A 22,086-nucleotide genomic window follows, 5' to 3' on the forward strand; every position below is an offset into this window, starting at 1 on the left:
CTGGCACTAACTGATACAACAAAGGTATCAATTTTGTGCATTTTTGCTATCATTTCATTTTCCCTTTCTTTCTTCTCTATAGCATTTTTTTTTAACTGAGCACCACTTAATTTCTTCCTTCCGGTCATATTGTTAATTAACGCTTAGGATAGTCTCGACTCCAGTCCCGAGTATGTTGTTTTCTAAATGGCGTCTCCGTCGCACTGTTTCAATACGCGCTTTCATGATTGGTAGAATTGTGGCGCGCGATGCCATGATTAAAAAAATTCTGGGCTGCTGTTTTAAATTTGCCGCCCATGCAAATTTCCGCTTTAGGCCTACGCCTTGTTGGCCCAGGCAATAATATGCCACTGACCCAAGTTCTCATTTCGTGATTTTATATTGTATACATTTGTTTCCACCTCTCTCTTGTTTCTAGTTAACTCTCCTTTTTGATTAACTAAACTGACTTTTGTTTTATTATTAATGCTCACAAGCACCGCATGTAGTACTATAAGCGTCTTGTAACTCCCATATTCCTCATCTGTATATAATTGTGATATTGCATATAAAGCACGCCAGGCGAGGTGTCAGGGGAAAGATTCTGATGAGCTAAAAGTCACTATTCTCTCTAAATATGGATGTTATTAGTGTATATGAAATTATGAGACTTGTGTTTTATGGCTGGCACTAAAACTTGCTGTAAGGTGGGGAATCAGCCAGATATTAGCTCCCCAGGGACAACAGCAAGGAAAGTAACCAGCGTCCGGGCGGGGTGTGAAATAGCCCATCAGCAGCCAATGTCCAGCAAAGGAGCTACAGTTCAATGACTCACCTGCGTGAGGCCACACCAGGGGAACAGCTCAACCTTGCCTGGAGACTCAGCAGTGCCCCCAGACATGCCTGGACTTGTGTTCTCCCAGCACATGGGACTGAGGGTACGAAACAGAACAAAGGGACCCCACACTTGGCCTTTCTCCTGCCCCCAACTATGCTGCAAGCAACAAGGACACTCAGAAGACTGAAGCCTCCAACAGAGGGGAAAGGCCCAAGTTTCAAGGGTGAAATCTGTGTGCTGTGAACTGCAATATCCAGTGGGGTGATAGAAAGTGCATAATCTAGGGGTTGCCCAGTCCAACAGGGTTTATATCACGTAACCTCCAACTTCTATAAGTGATGGGGCCATGGCCCTTGCCCCCCCTCACTCCGGTGCCCCGGCGTCCAAACCTGAAACCCTTTGAATCAGCAGCAACTTAGGAAAATGTTTGCCTGGAGTGCAGGGGACTGGACTGGATGACCCGTTGAGGTCCCTTCTAGCCCTACACGTCTAGGATTATCACTGGGTCATGCCCCCTTGGTGTCTCAGGTCAGGTCAACTGTCCTGATCGCTTGTGTCGTTGAGGAACGGAAGCAGAGAATTTGTCTTCTCAGCGCGACTTGATTGGCAGCAATAGTAAAGGGCGCCAGGGGAGAAGGTTGCCATGAGCCTGTTTAACTCTGTCTCCATTACTCTCTGTGTGTCAGGGACCCCAGGTCTTGAAAATCAGTCTACAGGGCCCTTAGGGACCAGCACATGCCTGTTAGAAAGTTATGATGTTATATGCAAGCCTATTTGAGTCTTATGGTTTGAATACTCTGTGTGCCTCAGTTTCCCTGTTTGTGCTGCACAATGCCTAAGTGGTGGGAATCCGGGTGTGTGACTATGGCTGAGGCCCTCGAGGTCAGGTAAGGTGGCTCCAGTTGTCTGTATGTAAGCGATGGCCAGTGCCCTTCATCACCTGAGACCCAGGAGTGGGATGCAACCAGGTGACACTTTGCCTGGAAAGGGAGACACAGACCAGGAGAAGGAATAATGGGCGTGTCATAGGTCGGGCCACTGGAAGCTGGGCAGTCTGCTGTGGGGGACTCGGAGAGATGGAAGTCCGGGATGTCCTTCCCGGTCCCCCCAAAGATGAATTTACTGAAAGTCACAGATTTTTTGCTAACAAGTTCTGTTCTACAGTCTGTTCCTTCAAGAAATAAACCATCTGTTTTACACGCTGTCTGAGAGTCACGGCTGACTGTGGAGTCAGGGTGCAGGGACCTTTTCCCACAAAATCCTCCTTCACCTTGGGGGTTTTCACCATGACTAAAAAACTTGGGCTGTTCAGCTTAGAAAAAAGGGGGGGGATATGACAGAGGTCTATAAAATCATGTCAGGTGGAGAAAGTGAATAGAGAAATGCTATTTACTTTCTCACAATATGCAAAAACCTGAGGTTACCCAATTAAATTAATAGGCATCAGATTCAATACAAACAAAAGGACATATTTTTTCAAGCAACACGAATGTAACCTGTGAAACTCATTGCAAGGGGAATGTAGTGATGGCCAAAAGTAGCACTGCATTCAAAAAGGAACTAGACACATGTATAACTGGGGAAAAAAAACAAATAGATCAGTCCATGGAGGAGTGATCCATCAATGGCTATTAGCCAAGACAGTCGGGTATCTCTTACTGAATTGAAGAGGCAAAATAGTGACTGAGGATGTGGAAAAATCTGAAGTACTCAAAAGCTCCCTGACTGTAGCACTGGGCAGCACAGTATGGGGAGGAGGTGAGCAGCCCTCCCTGGTGAAAGAACAGGTTAAGGACTATTTAGAAAAGCTGGACGTGCACAAGTCCATGGATCCAGACGTAATGCATCCAAGGGTGCTGAGGGAGTTGGCTGATGCGATCGCAGAGCCATTGGCTATTATCTATGAAAATGTGTGGTGATCGGGAGAGGTCCCAGAAGATTGGAAAAAGGCAAATATAATGCCCATATTTAAAAAAGAGAAGGAAGAAAACCTGGGGAACTACAGACCAGTCAGCCTCACTTCAGTCCACAGCAAAATCCTGAAACAGGTCCTCAAGGAATCCATTTTGAAGCACTTGGAGGAGAGGAAGGTGATCAGGAACAGTCAACATGGATTCACCAAGGGGAAGTCATGCCTGACCAACCTGATGGCCTTCTAAGATGAGATAACTGGCTCTGTGGATATAGGGAAAGTGCTCGATGTGATATATCTTGACTTTAGCAAAGCTTTTGATAGGGTCTCCCACAGGATTCTTGCCAGCAAGTTAAAGAAGTATAGGCTGGATGAATGGACTATAAGGTGGATAGAAAGCAGTGACCCTGAGAGGGATTTAGGAGTTTGCATCTCTATGTGGAAGGTGCTGTAACAAAAATCAAGTTATTGGGTTCAATACTTGGGCGACTGGGTATAATTCTAGGGCCTGTGTTATACAGGAAGTCAGACTGTGCTTCCTTTTGGCCTTAAACAGGTTTGCTGTGGGGTGGTGTGTTGGGGTCTGTGCTGCCCGAACCATGTACTGATGGGGTGGATCTCCAGGTCTAGGAGGCCCATGATGGCACAGTGAAAGCCACCCCTGCTCGGGTTCTGGGATGTGCGGACGAGGGCCATGCAATCCCTGCGCTGTCTCCCTGAGGACACTTGATCCTGACTTCCATGCTGGCCCCAAAGTGTGCTCACTTTGCCACAGAGGAAATTAAGGAGCAAAGAAATAGGAGGAAATAGTTTTCATTGGACCGAAATTATGTTGGTGAGAGAGACCAGCTTTCAAGCTTACATAGTGGAAGTACATAGTTAAAACACCCCTAGAGTTCAAATGAAAACCTGGCTTTAATTTCCAAGTCCCAAAGAATTTTCTGTAGCCTACTTTAGCTCAGCAGGAAGCTTCTGCTGCAGGATCGATAAAATACAGAAATAAAAGGGTCAGAGAAGGGCAACAAAGACAATTAAAGGTAGAGAACGGCTTTCATATGAGGAGAGACTAAAAAGACTTGGACCGTTCAGCTTAGAAAAGAGACCTCTAAGGGGGGATATGACAGAGGTCTATAAAATCATGACGGGTGCGGAGAAAGTGACTAGAGAAATGTTATTTACTTTTTCACACAATGCAAAAATCAGGGCAGCAGGTTTAATACAAAAAAGAGAATGTATGTTTTTTTAATTGAACATAGAGCTAACCTTTGGAACTCACTGCCAGGGGATGTTGTGATGGGAAAGGATTGAAAAAGCCTTAGATAAGTTGATGGGGGATAGGCCCATCAATGGCTATTAGCCACGCTGGTCAGGGATGCGAGTCCATGCTGCTGGTGTCCGAAACCCTCTGCCCACCAGAAGCCGGGATGGGAAGACAGGGGATGGATCACATGATGATTGCCCTGTTCTGCTCACTCCCCTGAAGCACCTGGCATTTGTCACTGTCGGAGGACAGGACACTGGGCTAGATGGACCATTTGTCTGACCCAGTAGATGACATTTTTATGTTCCTGTGCGACATTCCTACTCCAACGCTCCAGGAATGGAAGGTGGAAATAAAAGCAGAAACAGTTTCTCGCAGCATTTTTGTGGCACTAGCAGATGGTTACTCAAGACTCATCAAATTACTATCAGTGGCAAAACAATCCGCTAGCAGGGTGTAAGATACAGCTAATCACACACAGAAGATTTTCCTCTCTCTGTCTCCCATGGTCGGTGCATCACAGAGCATGTGCAAATAAGTCCCTCACCCAGTGCACCAGGCCACAGCACCCCCTGACCTCTCTCCCACTCGGTCAGCCCCACAAAGCCACCTGTGTAGGGAAGAGCGTGAGATCAGCCTGAGTAAGCCGGGCCCATCCACGCGAAATGATCCATAATGCAGCCAAATACAAGGTCCGTGGGACGCAGGTCTTGGCTACGGAATGGGGGACTGAGGCCGGCAAAGCTGTGACCCTGAGAAGGATTCAGGAGTTCTCATATCTTTGTGGGGGGTGCCTTAGCCAAACACAAGTTATTGGGCTGAATACAGGGGTGACTAGTTGAAATTCTAGGGCCTGCTTAAACACTGAACCACCATGTTTGCCAAGGGGTGGTTTGGGGGGGTGTTTGCTGCCCGAGCCATGGCCTCTTACGGTGGATCTCCAGGTAAAGGAATCCCATGATGACACAGTCAAAGCCACCCCTGCTCAGGTTCTGGGCTGTGCGGAGAAGGGCCATGAAATCTCTGTGCTGTCTCCCTGAGGAGACTTGCTCCTGACTTCTATGCTAGCCCCAAAATGTGCTCATTGGAAATTGAGGAGGAAAGAAACTCTCCAAAGGTGACACAGCAGGTCAGTGCCAGAACGAACACTAGAGCTGCCCTCTCCCAATGTGCAGCACAGTGCACTTCCCATGGCTTTATGGCACGTCTCCCTTGGCTGCTGCTTTCCTTGGCCATTAAGAGTGCAGCTCGGATGCAGCTTGTCACAGAGGAGCACACACCGTGCTCTCGCTCTCACAAAGTGATTTTACCTTTGTGCTTTCTTGTTTTGTTGTTTCCCTTCAACTTAGAACAAGTCTCACTCAGTCTGGCTGTTTTCTGTGGCAGGGCGCTGTGCTGTTGCAGCCATGTGTGCCCCAGGATATTAGAGAGACAAACAGGGGGAGGAAATAGCTTTCATTGGACCCAAATTCTGTTGACGAGAGAGACCAGCTTTCGACCTTACGCAGTGGAAGTACTTAATAAAAACATCCCTATAGTTCCAATGAAAACCTGGGTTTAATTTCCAAGTCCCAGAGCATTTTCTGTGTCCTGCTTTAGCTCAGCAGAGAGCTTCTGCTGCAGGATCGATAAAACACATTGATCACCCGTTTCAGGTTCTCTTTTGTTGTTACCCCATAAACGATGGGGTTTAACATGGGGGGAATGAGCACATAGAGGTTGGCCAGGAGGTTGAGAATATAACCTGGGATGATGTGCCCAAATCGGTGTGCAAAATAGGAGAAAAAAGATGGGATGTAGAACATCAGTATGACGCAGAGGTGGGAGCTGCAGGTGCGGAGAGCCTTGAGCCGGGCGTCCTTGGAGGGGAGCAGGAAGACGGCCCTGAGGATCAGCCCATAAGACAAAGCAATGAGCACAGCATCCAAACCAATTACTAAAATAGCCATGGCTATACCATACCAGATGTTGACTGTGATGTCGTCGCAGGCCAGCCGGGCTATGGCCATGTAGTCACAATAGGTGTGAGGCAGGAGGTTAGTTCTGCAAAACTTCAGCTGCTTCACAAGAAAGGTGAGAGGGAAAATGAAACAGAAACTTCTTGTGACAACTGCCAGCCCCATCTTCCCGATCACAGACTTGGTTAGCATGATGGTGTATCTCAGGGGGTCACAGATGGCAACGTAGCGATCAAACGCCATGGCCAGCAGAATGGCCGACTCGGCAATAAAACTGACATGGATGAAGAACATCTGGGTCAGGCAGGCAGCAAAAGAAATTTCCCCTGCTCTAAACCAGAATACAGCCAGCATCTTTGGCACCGTAGTGGTAGATAACAGCAGATCAGCAGCAGCCAGCATGGACACGAATAGATACATGGGCTCATGGAGGCTTTGTTCTGTTAGTATGATGACTAGTAGGAGAGAGTTCCCAAAAAGTGTCACAACGTACATCAGACAGAAGGGGATGGAGATCCAGACCTGAGACTCCTCCGTACCTGGGATGCCGGTCAGGATGTAGGTCACGGGGGCAAAAAAGGTGTGATTGTCACCTGGCATCATGCACCATCACTTGGATCTTCCAGTAACTAACAGCAAAAGAGACAATCAGTGAGAAGGCGAGTGTCGGCTAGGACTGGACTGCATTTGTTACAGTGTGACGGGCTCTCCCGAGGGGGCACGTGGAACTGGGGTTTCTTTGAGCCCTCTGACCCACCAGTCTACGCTCCCTCTCACACTGTTGCAGACCTGCTCCCGATCTTACACTTACACCAGCATCCACACACGTAGGGACACACCCAGCTGCAGTTCCATGCAGGCTCACTGACCAGCCGCTGCTTGGGAACCAACAATAGAGAGGCTGCAGCCAAATTAACCACCAGCTTCCCAGATTCGTACCCCCCACTGGAGTGTAAACCCAAAATGTTACAGTCTGACCCTGCACAGAGAACTGTACAGCGTAAGCTCATAGAATTCGCCCCCTCCCTGAATGTGGAAAGGAAAATACACCAGCCTCTGCCAATGGAGCTATGATTTTCCCATGCACTTCATTCCAACTCACTAGTGTAGATAAAGCCAAAACAAGTTTATTATTTACCAAAAATAGATTTTAAGTGATTATAAGTGATACCAAGCAGATCAAAGCAGATTACCTAGCAAATAAAGAAAAATGCAACCTAAGCTTCATATAAAATCTTAAAATCTATTTTTGTTATTAATAAACTTGTTCTGTTATAATCTAAACCGTGAGCTTTGACTGGAGTGCTTGGGAGAAATCTCGGCTTGGTTACCCCAAGTGTGCATGGTTCTCTTCACATGGAGGGAAAGGCCGACGGGGTATTAAACACACACACTGCCCAGATTTGACCAGGACAGGATGGTACTGCTCTGGGGTCCTAACCTGGAAAGCTGGTGGTTAAAGAGCCTGTGTCCAATTGCAGCTGGGTGTGTCTCTCCCTGTGTGAATGCTGGTGAAAGTGCAGGCGGGAGGGCTTTGCAGCTTGTCAGAGCAGTACAGTGTGAGAGGCAGCCCAGGCTGGGGGGTCAGTGGGCTCAGTGGTACCCCAGTTCCAGATGGTACTCTGGGGGGAACCCGTCACAATCAGTATCAAAGCAGCCCTTATAATCGGTTGCTCCTGGATTATACAGTTTGGACACTTACGACTATGCTGCTTGAAGCCAGCTAATTTCTGCCAAATGGAACGGACCCAGTCCTGGGGTCCTGACTGATGTTCATGGAAGTGTTGCCTGAGTGAAGGCCTCGGGATTTGGGGTGCAGAATATTACAGGGCCTGAGGAGGTTTCCAATGAGGTTTACTCTGAACAGTCACGTAACCTAGAATGGCCCAGTCCAGAGCCCACTGAGTTCAACAGCAAGACCCCAGTGACTCCCCTGGGAGTGGATCAGGGTAACCCGGTGACCTCTTTCCAACACCCAACCTCAGCGCAGTCACAGGAGCGTATCTCAGTGCCCCGGCTCCCGTCCTGCCCCTGCAGTCAGAGTTACACACCCCCATTCTAGCCAACCCAGCTCAAACATTTCCTAGGTTTCATGTGTTTCCATTCGCCCCTTCACAGATTCAATCCATGCAAACGACTCACCAGGCTCTGACCCCAGCTGGGGAGGAGGAATCTCTGCCTGTGACCGGGTCGGGGAGCTGCAGGCGGCAGGGAATCTGCACTGACCGGGGCTGAGGTACAGGGATATTTATACTGCTGCCCTGGGAATCTCAGCAGGGACTCAGAGCCAGCACGGAGCCCCAGGGACCTGCCTCTGTGCCTGGCTCAGGTGGTGAAGATCAGCAGAGAATTAACCCTTTCCTCCTCTCACTTGTTTGATCTGATCATTTCTCCCTTTGTATGTTATTTAGAAAGGTCCTTGTGACACTGAGGCCCCCAACAAAGAGCTCCCTCTTCCTTGCAAAGAGCTCATATCTCAGCCCTGACAAACTCACTACACCACACATAAGCCTTATGGAATGTTTACCCATAAAGAGTAGTGTTAGGGGGCTTATTCCTTCACCCTCTCACTTCCCTGGTCCTTCTTGCATGAACAGAGAGCAGCAACACCCGAAGTCCAAAGGCACAAACAATTCACTGTCTATTGGGGTGAACTTCCAGCAAGCATGATCCCAGTTTCCTTCCTTAGTGTCCCCTTCCCAGCTCTGACACCACAGAGCCTTGCCTGTGTCCCTGTTCCTGTTCCCATCCCCTGTTCCCATCTTCCCCTTTAGCAAGACATGATTTTAATTCCCCCATCCCTGGTCCCTGTTCCCATCCCTCCCACCCCCACTTCCTGATTGACTGCAGACTATATAGTAAAACTTGAGTTCTGCTTAGCTATTCCTTAACCAATCATTTTATTGAAATTTAACTAACCAATCCTAACACATTATAACATGGTTATTTAACCAATTATATCCCACCATCTTCATTGGTTTACACCCAACAAAATTAATTATACAGCAGACAGAAACAATCACAGAACCAGACAGAGACCATGCAAATAAACATACAAAACAATACAGAAGTGAGGATTTCACAACTACATCTATACAGACATAAGGGTTTTCCAGCTGTGTCTATTGATCAGTGAGTTCTTGCCAGACAGGCTACATCTTCTAGGCTCTTCCCTTTCTCTGGAGGTGATGGAATATCAGGGCAGGATTGTATTCCTAATAGCCCAATAGCACCTTATTTCAATGTGACTAGTTTGGAATGTGAGGATGTGACCAGACACTTCCCAGCTTATGGCTGCCTAACTACATCTTAGCTGACGGCCTTAGCCTGTCACAGTCAGAGAAGGCCATTCCACAGACAGTGATCTTTGATTCTTTCTTGTATACCTCTATAACTAGCCAAGTGATAAGAATACAGCTAAATTCTTAAAGTATAGGCCTTTGCAGACAGGCCTGAATATCTATATCCTAACAAGTAGCATATAAAGGGGGTGCAGAAAGCTTGTAACTTGTAAAGTATCATAACCATTGCAAAATGCATGTCTGGGTAATAGCTAACAAATAACATATTGCTATTGACAGTGAGCTTTATGGACTTGGAGTATAAGTTAGTCACCAGGGCATAGTGTGTCTAGGTGATGGCCATTCCAGGAGGGCGTCGTCACCCCATCCTGATTAGCCAGGATGTAATGCCAAGCTCAGTTCTCCAGCCTTGCTCCACCCCAAGATTATCATGAAAAATTGGATACAGTGGAGTCGCATCATAGGCGCATTTAACTTCCACGATGTTAACTATACACGCTCGGCAAAACAAAACAAAAAAGTGAAAAATAACAATTTAAATACTGTACTTGTATTGCAGGCGATTCCGCCCGCCATTCCACTCAATGAGCATTTGATTCTATGCGATTTTGACTTACGCGCTGACTTCAGAACCTAACCCCCACGTAAGATGCGACTTCCCTGTACTGGTTCTTATGAATCCAGCCAGCTCTGCAACACACTAAACTTGGAGAGTGGGGCACCTACTTTATTAGCTAGGAAAAGGAACTATTGACCCAAGTTCTCATTTTGTGATGTTATCCTGTAACCATTTGTTTCAACGTCTCTCCCATTTCTAGTTAACTCTCCTTTCTTCTTAATTAAACAGACTTGTTTTATTATAAGTGCTCCCAAGCACCGTGAGCAATACAGGAGTGGTGATTTATGGCAAAATTGGTTGTGACATACTATTGTGATGTTCCCCTGGTGTTATTTGGACCAGTGATAGGTTAGTGCTCTCCAATCCTCAAAGCTGGGAGCCAGCCTTGCCTTGCTTTGCTGTGAGAACCCCCCCTCCTGGGCTGTTCACGCACAGCCTCTAGCATCTAAGCTGCTCCCAGCTACGTGAGTCAGCACTTTTGTCCAGGTGCTGCTTGGATTGTGCAACCGAATGACACTAGCCAATATCTCCGGTCCCAGAAACAACCCTAGGAACCTCCATCCTGCATTATCCAGTTATTCCCGCTGCACAGTGCCACTTATATGAGTTTGTCAATTTAACAAAATAATTGATATATACCAGGATTGTTATCCCAAGGGGAGTCCCTGACACGCTTCAAACTAAATGCACTGCTTCAGGTAGAATAAACAAACACATTTATTAACTACAAAAGATAGATTTTGAGTGATTATAAGTCAAAGCACAAGAAGTTAGATTTGGTCAAATGAAATAAAAGTAAAATGCATTCTAAGCTGATCTTAACACTTTAAATGTCCTTACAAATTTAGATGCGTCTCACCACTGGCTGGCTGGCTGCCCTTCAGCCAGGGTCTCTCCTTTGATCAGCACTTCAGTCACGTGGTGGTGGTGTCTGTAGATGGAGGTGGAAGAGAGAGGAAGAGCCTGGCAAATGTCTCTTCCTTTTATCATGTTCTTTATTCCCTCTTGGCTTTACCCCCGCCCCACTTCAGAGTCAGGTGAGCACTACCTCATCGCAGTCCCAAAGTGACCAAGGGAAAGGGGGTAATTCACTCGATAATCCAACAGATCTTTTGCTGCTGCCTAGGCCAGTGTCCTTTGTTCCTGTGAGGCTGGGCTGGGTTTGTCCCATACATGCCCTGATGAGGTGTGAACTGCCCCTCTGCTCCTGGAGAGTTTTGCCTGGGTTTGTTGTAAGCCACGAGGACACATTTTCAGCCTCATAACTATACACATGAAATTACAACCTATAAGATAAAATTACTATAACAACAATGCTCAGTGCATCATAAGCCTTCCAAAAACACCTGACATTACAAACTTTGCATTGGAAAGCACACAATTGTATTATAAGGATGAACATGAGGGTGCTGGGTATTCCCCGAGATACAGAGTGTCACACTTGTACCCTTATTTTACTGCAAAAGGGTTAGTCACTGACTATCTTGAAGGCAGTTTGTGTTATAGTTCTCTTGGCATCAAGCCATTAAGGCCATGAGGCAGTGTGCCTCAGTTTCTCACTCACCCAGCAAAACAGGTTTCTTCACCGTGGTCAGCTTTAAGTCTGTTTACAGGTATTAATTGAAGTGTAGCATTAACATCCGTGTCAAAATTCTTATCCCCCAAACCAACATTAATACCAATAAAAGCAGCAAAGAGTCTTGTGGCACCTTATAGACTAACAGACGTTTTGGAGCATGAGCTTTCGTGGGTGAATACCATTTTTTTTTTATCACAGATGTGCGCTTACAAGTATCTGTATGATACCACACCCTCTGTTCAGATAGTGCAGTCTGAGGTTAGTTTGTTCATTACCCACGGTGTCCTTTGGCTCTCTCCCATGTAATCAGTCACTGGCTTTTCTTTCCCTCCAGTGTTCCCCTCTGGGTGGGCTCTTTATTTAATCATGTTTCTGGATTTTTGGTGCCTCAGGTCTGTCCAGATAGGTGTTCAGGGGGATACTGCACATTGGCTGGCCCTTTGGGGAGCAGTCTCCCAGTCCCAGGACTGTACATATACAGAAAATCCAGCTCCACCTTTGGGGTTACCCTGTGTTTCCCCCTCCCAGCACTGAGTCCTTCCCTGCCCCTAGAGGGCTGTGATCTGTGCTCTCGGGGCCACGTGTGTTTAACCTTCCATCAGATGCACCTTTCCCATAACTGCTCCCTGTCTCTCACCAGCCTGGGGAAAACACCCCCATTTCTGTCAGTTGGGTCATTTGTGTTCTTACAAACTACCACCCGGCAATGTCCTGGTCCCAACTCCTCTGCTGTCACAGGCGTTGGAGCTGCATCTTGAAGTAAGGAGACACAGTTACTTTCCAGAAGCTTATCAGAAATAGCATCCTGAAAAAACAGGACCTGGATTGGGGTACCCTCCATCACCCCTTTCTCTGTCCCTGAGAAGTCAGCTGTGTGACTGTTCCCCTCCAGGAGGTCAGTAACACAGTTTCATCTCAAAACCTGGGTCACAGGCTGAGTGCCTGGGTGCACAGATCCTGACTCGGCCATTCTCTTAATGTCCTGGGCATCCTGCCCCAAGTGACTAGTGAGGAGACATTCCTGTGCCCCCACTATTCCTTCCCCGCTTTCCTTCTCTCAGCCCCCTCCTAAGACACATTTCTTGGTGCTCCCTAGGAAGGGCTCTATCCCTTGCTCAGCTGCAGAGCTCTGCCAGCTAACAACAGGAACAGTTTCCTCAATCACTGACAGCACCTCTCCTGCCCCTGCGCCTGAGGGCACGTTGCCTTCTGCTGGAAAGGAGCTAGTCTCAGCAACTCCCATACTTGGAAGCACCCTGCTTCCCTGTGTTACAGAGTCGCTGTAATCCTCACCCAGTTCAATGGTTTTGGAGATTTTATCCCCCTGCTCTCAGCCATCCTCTGGGACACATTTCTCTCTGCTCCCACGAGCCTGGTTTGTCTCTGGTTCAGCTGCAACCTGCCGGCAGCTAACAACCTGGACAATGCTCTCCGTGGCAGGCCTTACCCCCTTGTCCCTTCCTGATGTGGTGTTGCCTCCAGCTGCGGTGCAGGAGTTGGTCTCAACCACCCTCCCACCTGGAAGCATGTGGCTTCCTCATTCTGCAGAATGAAGGAGACTCTCTCCCATTCTCTCAGCAGTTCCTGAGTCCTGACCCTTTCCTTTGGGGGTCCCAGCATAACACTCCCTCCTGCTGCAGGCATTTACTTTAACCTGAGCTACACAGAAAAAATCATTGCCAAGGAGCAGGTTGACTAGGAGGTGATCCATTACCCCCACAGTCAAAACACTTTCCAAAGCTTCCCACACCACATGGATCTTAGCTCGTGGTACGAGGAATCTTCTTTCACCCACCCCAACAATCTCTGCCTTTTGGTCAGGTAACATACTGGCCTTTGGGATCACACTCTGCTTAACCAGAGAGATCTGGGCCCCTGCATCCCTCTCCCCCAAGCATTCCCTGCCATTAATTTTGACAACCTTAAAATGCTCCATCGTGAGTTCTGCAGAGGCTAACCTCACAAAACCAGTATGATAGTGTAGTGAGGGGGCTGGGGGCCGGGAGCTGGAGCAGTCTCTCTCTAGCAGTGGAAAGAGAAGGACCTAGCTTCTTGGGAGTAAGGGTACCTGGAGTGGAGCAGGGCTGGGGTAAGGCAGGAGGAGCTGGGGAGCTCCAGCCTGGCACCTCCAGCCGGGGTTAGGCAGAGGCAGCTGGTCCAACCCCCTTGCCAATGATGGGTGCCCATGACAGACTGCAGTCTGCCCCAGGGAGTGGGGGCTAGATGGCGACAGGCAGTAGCCACTGAGGCAAGGTGGGTTTAGAGGGTTGGAGGTTCCCCTGGGAGGGGAGAGCTAGTGTGTGGGGGTATTGCCGTGAGCAGAACCCTGAGGTAAAGGGCACCAGTGTCCAGGGGTGACATGGGGGCCCTGAGGCAGGGGAGCCATGGGCCAGCAGAGGGCTAGGGAGCTAATTCCCAAGATGACCAGCTGGAGGCGCCGTGTAAGTGAGTCATTGCTTCACTACAGATAGGTTTCAATTGCTTGGGGGGGGGGCTGTGTTGAGGGGAGCAGAACTAACATGAGCTACTGGTTGCCTGCTTCCTCTTAGCACAGGGCATTTATTCCTCAGGTGATCAGTGGAATTACATTGATAGCAGTGATGTTGCACCCCATAATGTTTTATGGAAATATTCATATGAATGTAAATATGACATAACTGGAATATGTTTTATGCTACATATGCCATGTAACATATCTCTGTGAAGGTTATGAATCTGCTAAATATATTCATCCTAGTTGTATGCATGTGTCATTGTTGTATTTGAAGTTCTGAATATTGGCTGTGTGCTTGTTTGAGTTTAAGAAGCCTTAGTAAGGCATTTGGTCAGCTTCTTGAGAAAGGAATGTGCAAATTCAGTGTTTCTTGACAGGGCACTTAACTGACAATGGATCTTGGAAGACTCCAATCCACAGAAGAAGTCTTCCTGGAGACATTCAAGATAGCATGTGGGCAATGGCTTCTGCCTGTAAAAACTGAGTCGTGCATGGACATGTGACTTGCCCATGTGACTCCAAGACTCCATCTTGGAGCTGGACTTTGCATAGGAGAGAGGAGGGGGTCTGCACCCACAAGGGAAAGTCTATTTAAGCCCCTGGGAGACCCCTCCATTTTGTCTTCAGCTGGCTCAAGAGAGCCTCTCTACCCCCAAAGGATACCTGAAAGAAACTGGAACAAAGGACAGTAACCATGTGGGTGTGAGTGATTGCTGGACCCAGACTATAAGGAGGTTAGTCTTTATAAGAAGCTTATTGGAACATCTCTGAGGGTGAGATTTCATCAGTAATCACTTTCTTTCTGTATTAGGCATGGACTTGCGTGTTTTATTTTATTTTGCTTGGTAATTCACTTTGTTCTGTCTGTCACTGCTTGGAACCCCTTAAGCCCTACTTTTTTATTTAATAAAATCACTTTTTACTTATTAGTTAACCCAATGTATGTATTAATACCGGGGGGGGGGCAAACAGCTGTGCATCTCTCTGTCAGTGTTATAGGGGGCGAACAATTTATCCTGTATAAAGCATACGCTTTATACAGGATAAAACAGATTTATCTGGGGTTTGGGCCCCACTGGGATCTAGGCATCTGGGTGTTAGAGACAGGAGCACTTCTCAAGCTGTTTTCAGTTAAGCCTGCAGCTGTTGGGAGATGTTGTTCAGACCGGGGTCTATGTTTGTAGCAGGCTAGCGTGTCTGGCTCAAACTAGGCAGGGCACTGGAGTCCCAAGCTGCCATGGAAAACGGGCTCAGAGGTAGTCTCAGCACATCAGTTGGCAGTTCCCAAGTGGGTTTCTGTGATCCAACCCGGCACAATAGCATTTTGGGGCTCTTCTGCTTTTATAGGAGATTTGGGATAGGAGTTACCGATAGAGGGATGATTTTGGGTAGGAGAATGTTTAGGTGCCAAACCCCCTCCTCTCTTCCCGGGGCAAAATGGGACCCTCCCTTCCCACTTGTTATATATCCCTCTTTCTGAGGCCAGTCCTCAATAGATGCCTGAGTCTATTCAAAGGCATCAGCTAAAATAGCCATCTCATCCACAGTCCTTGCCACCTCTTTATCCCTCACCCACTCTCCCAACAAATCTTTCATTTTGTTTCCCTAGTCCCAATTACTCATCCCAATATCCCTTTTAAGATTTTAAATTGAATTTTATATGTTTCAGAGGTAATCTAAAGATACCGTTTTGCAAAGTTTTCAAATTTACAATAGTCTAAAGCATCTTTAATAGACTTTCCATTGAATACATTTTGAGCTTTACCAGTTAATTCCGCAATCAGGGCAGGAACTCTCTTATCAGGGATTTGATCTGAAACCAACAAGGGCACTGAGAAGACTGAAGATTCCCCCAGAGGGGACTGGCCCAGGTTTCAAGGGTAAAATCTCTGTACTGTTAACTGTAATATGCAGTGGGGATAATGTTGCCCAGTCTAATAAGGTTGACAGTTTAGAATGGGTGCTTATATTTTATTTTATTTTATTTTGGTAACTAATCTGACTTTTTGCCTATCACTTAAAATCTATCTTTTGTAGTCCATACATTTGTTGTACTGTTTATCTTTACCATTGAGTTTGTATGAAGTGTGTGTCAAAACATTCCACTTTCCATTGACGAAGTGGTGAACCAATTAATAAATTTGCTCTGCTAATCTTGAGTAGTGCAAGATGGTATATGCCTGAGCTACAAGGCTTGGAGCTGGGAAGATTTGTCTCGTCCCTTTCCCAGTGTGATTCATAAGTGGCTCTTTGAGCAAATATGCAATTTAGCTGGGTGTGGCGCTCCACATGCAGTTGGGCTGATTGATACCACCCTGAGGGGTTTCCCGCTGGCCACTAGCAAGGCACTCAGAGAGAGAGCCCAGGCAGGAGAGAGTTCAGGAGGAACAGGGGTCCCGTGGTCCGAGGCTGGACCCCAGGTATCCTGTCACAGTTGTCATCCAAGGTCTACATCTCCCTGCCATGCAGATACTTTGCCCTGGGGTTACAGGACTGGCCAGGGGAGAAAGGAAGGATCCTTTTCACTTGCCCTTAGTGATGTACAGCGGGAGCAAGAGGCAACGAACCTAGAGCCCTGTAGTGAGGCGGATGGGCCTCCCTCTCCCGAGGTGAGGGAGGGAGCCTTACCCGCCCCTGGGAGGGCAGAGCCTAAACCTCCCCGCCTCCCTTGCTGGAAGGAGAAGGGCAGGGCTGGGAGTATAAAAGACCAGACCCACAGCCCCTTGGGGGGAAACCTGCGGAGGGGAAGGATGTCCCACTGGTTCTGCAGCAGCTCGAGGCCGATCCCCTGCCTAGCCCGGTCCACGCCCCAGACGCAGATGACGACTGGCCTGGAGTGCCTGCCGCTGTTTACCCGGGGGAGCCGGACAATGCCTGGATGCCAGAAGTACCCACCCCAGGGGAGGCAGGAAGTGGCCTGGGGCAGCTGCCGTAGGGCGGGCTGCAAAGCTCAGAACCCCAGCGTTGGCGTGTTGCGGCTGGATCCCCGCCGACCCCGGGGCAGCTGACTCTGCCCCTGCCAGGGCCCTGGGCTGGGACACAGTGGAGTAGGGAGGGCCCTCGGGGCTGCTGGCCCCCGGTTCCTCTGCAAGAGGCTCTCTGAAGAAAAGTGGCCCAGGCTATAGCCAGCCTTTAACCAACCCTTTAAGACTGTTTGTTTGCTGGCTGCCTGAGCCCCACCCAGGCTATCGCCAGCCCCCTTTAAGACTGTTTGTTTGCTGGCTGCCTGAGCCCCACCCAGGCTATCGCCAGCCCCCTTTAAGACTGTTCGTTTGCTGGGTGCCGGAGCCCCAGCCAGCCCGACACTCAGGGAACCAGAGACAGGCTATCGCAGCCCTCCAGAGACCTACCTCCCCCCCAAGGTGAGTGAGGGAGCCTTACAAGCCAGTGTATAACAGGGTCTGTAACTAACTCTCTGCCTGCCTCCTTCCTCCCCGAGCCAGAAGCTACTGGAAAAATGGGGAAAATTAAACAAATTGTGAACCTCCAGTTATTGGGGGAGGTCCCAGACAATTGGAAAAAGGCAAATACATTGCCTATCTTTTAAAAAGGGAAGAAGCAGAATCCGGGAAACTACAGCCTCAACTCAGTCCCTGGAAAAATCATGGAGCATGTTCTCAAAAAATCCATTTTGAAACACTTTGAGGAGAGGACGGTGATCAGGAACAGTCAACATGGATTCACCAAGGGCAAGTCATGCCTGATCATCCTGATCGCCTTCTATGATGAGATAACTGGCTTTGTGGATATGGGGAAAGTGGTGACGTGATGTATCTTGACTTTTGATACGATCTCCAACAGTGTTCTTGCCACCAAGTTAAAAAAGTATGTATTGGATTAATGGACTATAAGGTGGATAGAAAGCTGGCCAGATCTTCGGGCTCAAAGGGTGGTGATCAACGGCTCTATGTCTAGTTGGCAGCCGGTATCAAGTGGAGTGCCCCAGGGGTCGTTCCTGGGGCCGGTTTTGTTCAATGTCTTCATTGATGATCTGGATGATGGGATGGATTGCATCCTCAACAAGTTCGCAAATGACACTAAGCTGAGAGGAGAGGTAGATATGCTGGAGGGTAGAGATATGGTCTAGAGTGACCTAGACAAATTGCACTTGTCCTTGTTGAACCTCATCAGATTTCTTTTGGCCCAGTCCTCCAGAGTCCTGCCCTTAGGACGCAAGAATCCCATGCACTCTTACAGGCTGGGGAGCAACTGGCTAAGTGGCAGTTCTGCAGAAAAGGACCTGGGGATTACAGCTTGATTGGCAGCAACAGTAAAGGACGCCAGGAGAGAAGGCTGCCATGGGCCTGTTTGACTCTGTCTCCATTATTGTCTTTGTGTCAGGGACCACAGGTCTTGAACATCAGGCTACAGGGCCCTTAGGGACCAGTACACACCTGTTACAAAGTGGGTTTTTCCTCTTTATTATGTTGTACGCGAGTCTACTTGAGTCTTACTGTTTTGAATGAATACTGTGTGTGCCTCAATTTCCCTGTTGTGCTGCACCAATGACTAGGTGGTGGGAATTAAGGTGTGTGACTATTGCTGAAGCCCTCGGGGCCAGGTGAGGTGGCTCCACTGCCTGAATATAAGCAATGGCTGGTGCCCTTCCTCACCTGATACCCAGGAGCGGGATGCAACCAGGTGACACTTTGCCTGGGAAGGGAGACAAAGACCAGGAGGAGGAGCAATAGGCATGTCAGAGGTCGGGCTGCTGGAAGCTGGGCAGTCTGCTGTGGGGGACTCGGAGAGAGGAGAGTCTGGGGTGTCCACCCTGGGGTCCCCCCAAGATGGATTTACTGAAAGTCATTGATTTTTGTGCTAACAAGTTCTGTTCTACATTCTGTTCCTTCGAGAAATAAACCTTCTGTTTTACACGCTGTCTGAGAGTCACGGCTGACTGCGGAGTTGGTGTGCAGGGCCCTCTGGCTTCCCCAGAAAATCCTCCATCACCTTGGGGGTTTTCACCATGACTAAAAAGACTTGGGCTGTTCAGCTTAAAAAAAGATCTCTAAGGGGGGATATGACAGAGGTCTATAAAATCATGTCTGGTGTGGAAAAAGTTAATAGGGAAATGTTATTTACTTTCTCACAATATACAAAAACCAGAGGTTACCTGATGTAATTAATAGGCAGTGGATTTAATACAAACAAGAGGATGTATTTTTTCATGCAACGTAAATGTAAGCTGTGGAATTCATTGCCAGGGAATGTAGTAATGGTCAAGAGTACAACTACTTTCCAAAAAGATCTAGACACATGTATAGCTGGGGAAAAAAAGAAATAGATGAGTCCATGGAGGATTGATCCATCAATGGCTATTATTCAATATGGTCAGGGTAACTCTTACTGAATGGGGGAGGCAACATAGTGACAGAGGATGTGGAAATAGCTGAAGTACTCAATGCTTTTTTTGCCTTGATCTTCACAGACTAGGTCAGCTCAGCTCCCAGACTGCTGCACTGGGCAGCACAGTATGGGGAGGAGGTGAGCAGCCCTCACTGGTGAAAGAACAAGTTAAGGACTGTTTAGAAAAGCTGGACGTGCACAAGTCCATGGGTCCAGACCTAATGCATCCAAGGGTGCTGGGAGAATTGGCTGATGTGATTGCAGAGCCATTGGCCATTATCTTTGAAAACTTGTGGCGATTGCGGGAGGTCCCGGAAGACTGGAAAAAGGCAAATCTAGTGCCCGTATTTTAAAGAGGGAAGAAAGAGAACCTGGGAAACTACACACTGGTCAGCCTCACCTCAGTCCCCGGCAAAATCATGGAGCAGGTCTTCAAGGAATCCATTTTGAAGCACTTGGAGGAGAGGAAGGTGATTAGGAACAGTCAACACGGATTCACCAAGGGCAAGTCATGCCTGACCAACCTGATGGCCTTCTATGAGGAGATAACTGCCTCTGTGGATATGGGGAAAGTGCTAGATGTGACACATGTTGATTTTAGCAAAGCTTTTGATAGGGTCTCCCACAGTATTCTTGCCAGCAAGTTAAAGAAGCATGGGCTGGATGAATGGACTATAACGTGGATAGAAAGCAGTGACCCTGAGAAGAATTTAGGAGTTCACATATCTTTGTAATGAAAAACAAGTTATTGGGTTTAATACAGGGATGACTGGGTATAATTCTAGGGCCTGTGTTATACAGGAGGTCAGACTGTGGTTCTTTCTGGCCTTAAACATTATGAATCACCATGTTTGCTGTGGGGTGGGGTGTGGGGGTCTGTGCTGACTGAGCCATGTCCTCATGGGGTGGATCTCCAGGTCGAGGAGGCCCATGATGGCACAGTAAAAGCCACCCCTGCTTGGGTTCTGGGCTGTGCGGAGAAGGGCCATGCAATCCCTGCGCTGTCTCCCTGAGGGGACTTGATCCTGACTTCCATGCTGGCCCCAAAGTGTGCTCACTTTGCCACAGAGGAAATTGAGGAGGAAAGAAATGAACCCAAGGTGACACAGCAGGTTGGTGGCAGGACCAAGACTAGAGCCCTTGTCTTTCAACCTACAGCCCAGGGCACTTCCCACTGGCCTATGGCATAGCCCCCTTGGCTGCTGCTTTCTCTTGCCATTAAGACTCCAGCTCAGTTGCAGCTTGTCACAGAGGAGATGCACACACCGTGCTCTCTTATAAGGTGATTTTCCATTTGTGCTTTCTTGTTCTGCTTTCTTGCTTCATCTTAGAACAGAGACTCATTCAGTCGCTCTGCTTTTTGTAGAAATGAGTGGTGTTGTTGTAGCCATGTGCATCCCAGGATATTAGAGAGACAAAGTGGGGAAGGAGATACCTTTCATTGGACCAAATTCTGGGGACGAGAGAGATCAGTTTTCGAGCTCACGCATTGGAAGTACATAGTTACAAAATCCTTATAGTTCAAATGAAAACCTGCCTTTAATTTCCAAGTTCCAAACATTTTTTGTTGCCTACTTTAGCTCAGCAGGGAGCTTCTGCTGCAGCATCGATAAAACACATTGATCACCCGTTTCAGGATCACTTTTGTTGTCACCCCATAAACAATGGGGTTTAACATGGGGGGAATGAGCACATAGAGGTTGGCCAGGAGGTTGAGAATATAACCTGGGATGATGTGCCCAAATCGGTGTGCAAAAGAGGAGAAAAAAGATGGGATGTAGAACATCAGTATGACACAGAGGTGGGAGCTGCAGGTGCGGAGAGCCTTGAGCCGGGCGTCCTTGGAGGGGAGCTGGAAAACGGCCCTGAGGATCAGCCCATAAGACAAAGCAATGAGCACAGCATCCAACCCAATTACTAAAATAGCCACAGCTACGCCATACCAGACATTGACTGTGATGTCGTCGCAGGCCAGCCGGGCTATGGCCAGGTGCTCACAATAGGTGTGAGGCAGGAGTCTGGTTCTGCAGAACTTCAACTGCTTCACAAGAAAGGTGAGAGGGAAATTTGTACAGAAACTTCTTGTGACAACTGCCAGCCCTATCTTCCCGATCACAGACTTGGTTAGCACGGCAGTGTATCTCAGGGGGTCGCAGATGGCAACGTACCGATCAAACGCCATGGCCAGCAGGATGGCTGACTCGGCCATAAAACTGACATTGATAAAGAACATCTGGGTCAGGCAGGCAGCAAAAGAAATTTCCCCTGCTCTAAACCAGAATACAGCCAGCATCTTTGGCACCGTAGTGGTAGATAACAGCAGATCAGCAGCAGCCAGCATGGACACGAATAGATACATGGGCTCATGGAGGCTTCGTTCTGTTAGTATGATGAATAGTAGGAGAGAGTTCCCAAAAAGTGTCACAATGTACATCAGACAGAAGGGGATGGAGATCCAGACCTGAGACTCCTCCGTACCCGGGATGCCGGTCAGGATGTAAGTTACAGGGTCAAAAATGGTGTGATTATCAGCTGGCATCATGTACCATCACTTGTATCTTCTGTTGAGTTTCCAGGAACTAACAGCAAAAGAGAAAATCAGTGAGAACTGTAGTGTCAGCTAGGACTGTACTGCATTTGTTGACAGAATCATAGATACCATCAAAAACTTCGTTGTGTGACAGCTGCCTCTCGTGTGTGACTGTAAATCCAGAAACACGTTTGTACTGCGGAACTGTAGGAGGAAGAGAGCCTGAGACATAAACCCTTGTGTTAGAGGCCTGGTATGAGGCCTGAGG

At 48.1% G+C, this 22,086-nt stretch overlaps 2 protein-coding genes across 2 annotated transcripts; both read right to left on the minus strand.

The window, feature by feature from the left end:
• Nucleotides 1–5,585: 5,585 nt before the first annotated feature.
• Nucleotides 5,586–6,548, minus strand: LOC120390311 (olfactory receptor 52B2-like). Its single transcript, XM_039512891.1, has one exon. It carries the CDS (start codon nucleotides 6,546–6,548, stop codon nucleotides 5,586–5,588), a length of 963 nt encoding a protein of 320 aa, XP_039368825.1.
• A 14,316-nt stretch (nucleotides 6,549–20,864) lies between these two features.
• LOC120390406 (olfactory receptor 52B2-like) lies at nucleotides 20,865–21,830 on the minus strand. The gene has a single exon (XM_039513062.1). The coding sequence runs from the start codon at nucleotides 21,828–21,830 to the stop codon at nucleotides 20,865–20,867; it is 966 nt and encodes a 321-aa protein (XP_039368996.1).
• Nucleotides 21,831–22,086: the final 256 nt, after the last annotated feature.

The sequence above is a fragment of the Mauremys reevesii genome, linkage group 1 (genome assembly GCF_016161935.1).
Source record: "Mauremys reevesii isolate NIE-2019 linkage group 1, ASM1616193v1, whole genome shotgun sequence".
NCBI lineage: Eukaryota > Metazoa > Chordata > Testudines > Geoemydidae > Mauremys > Mauremys reevesii.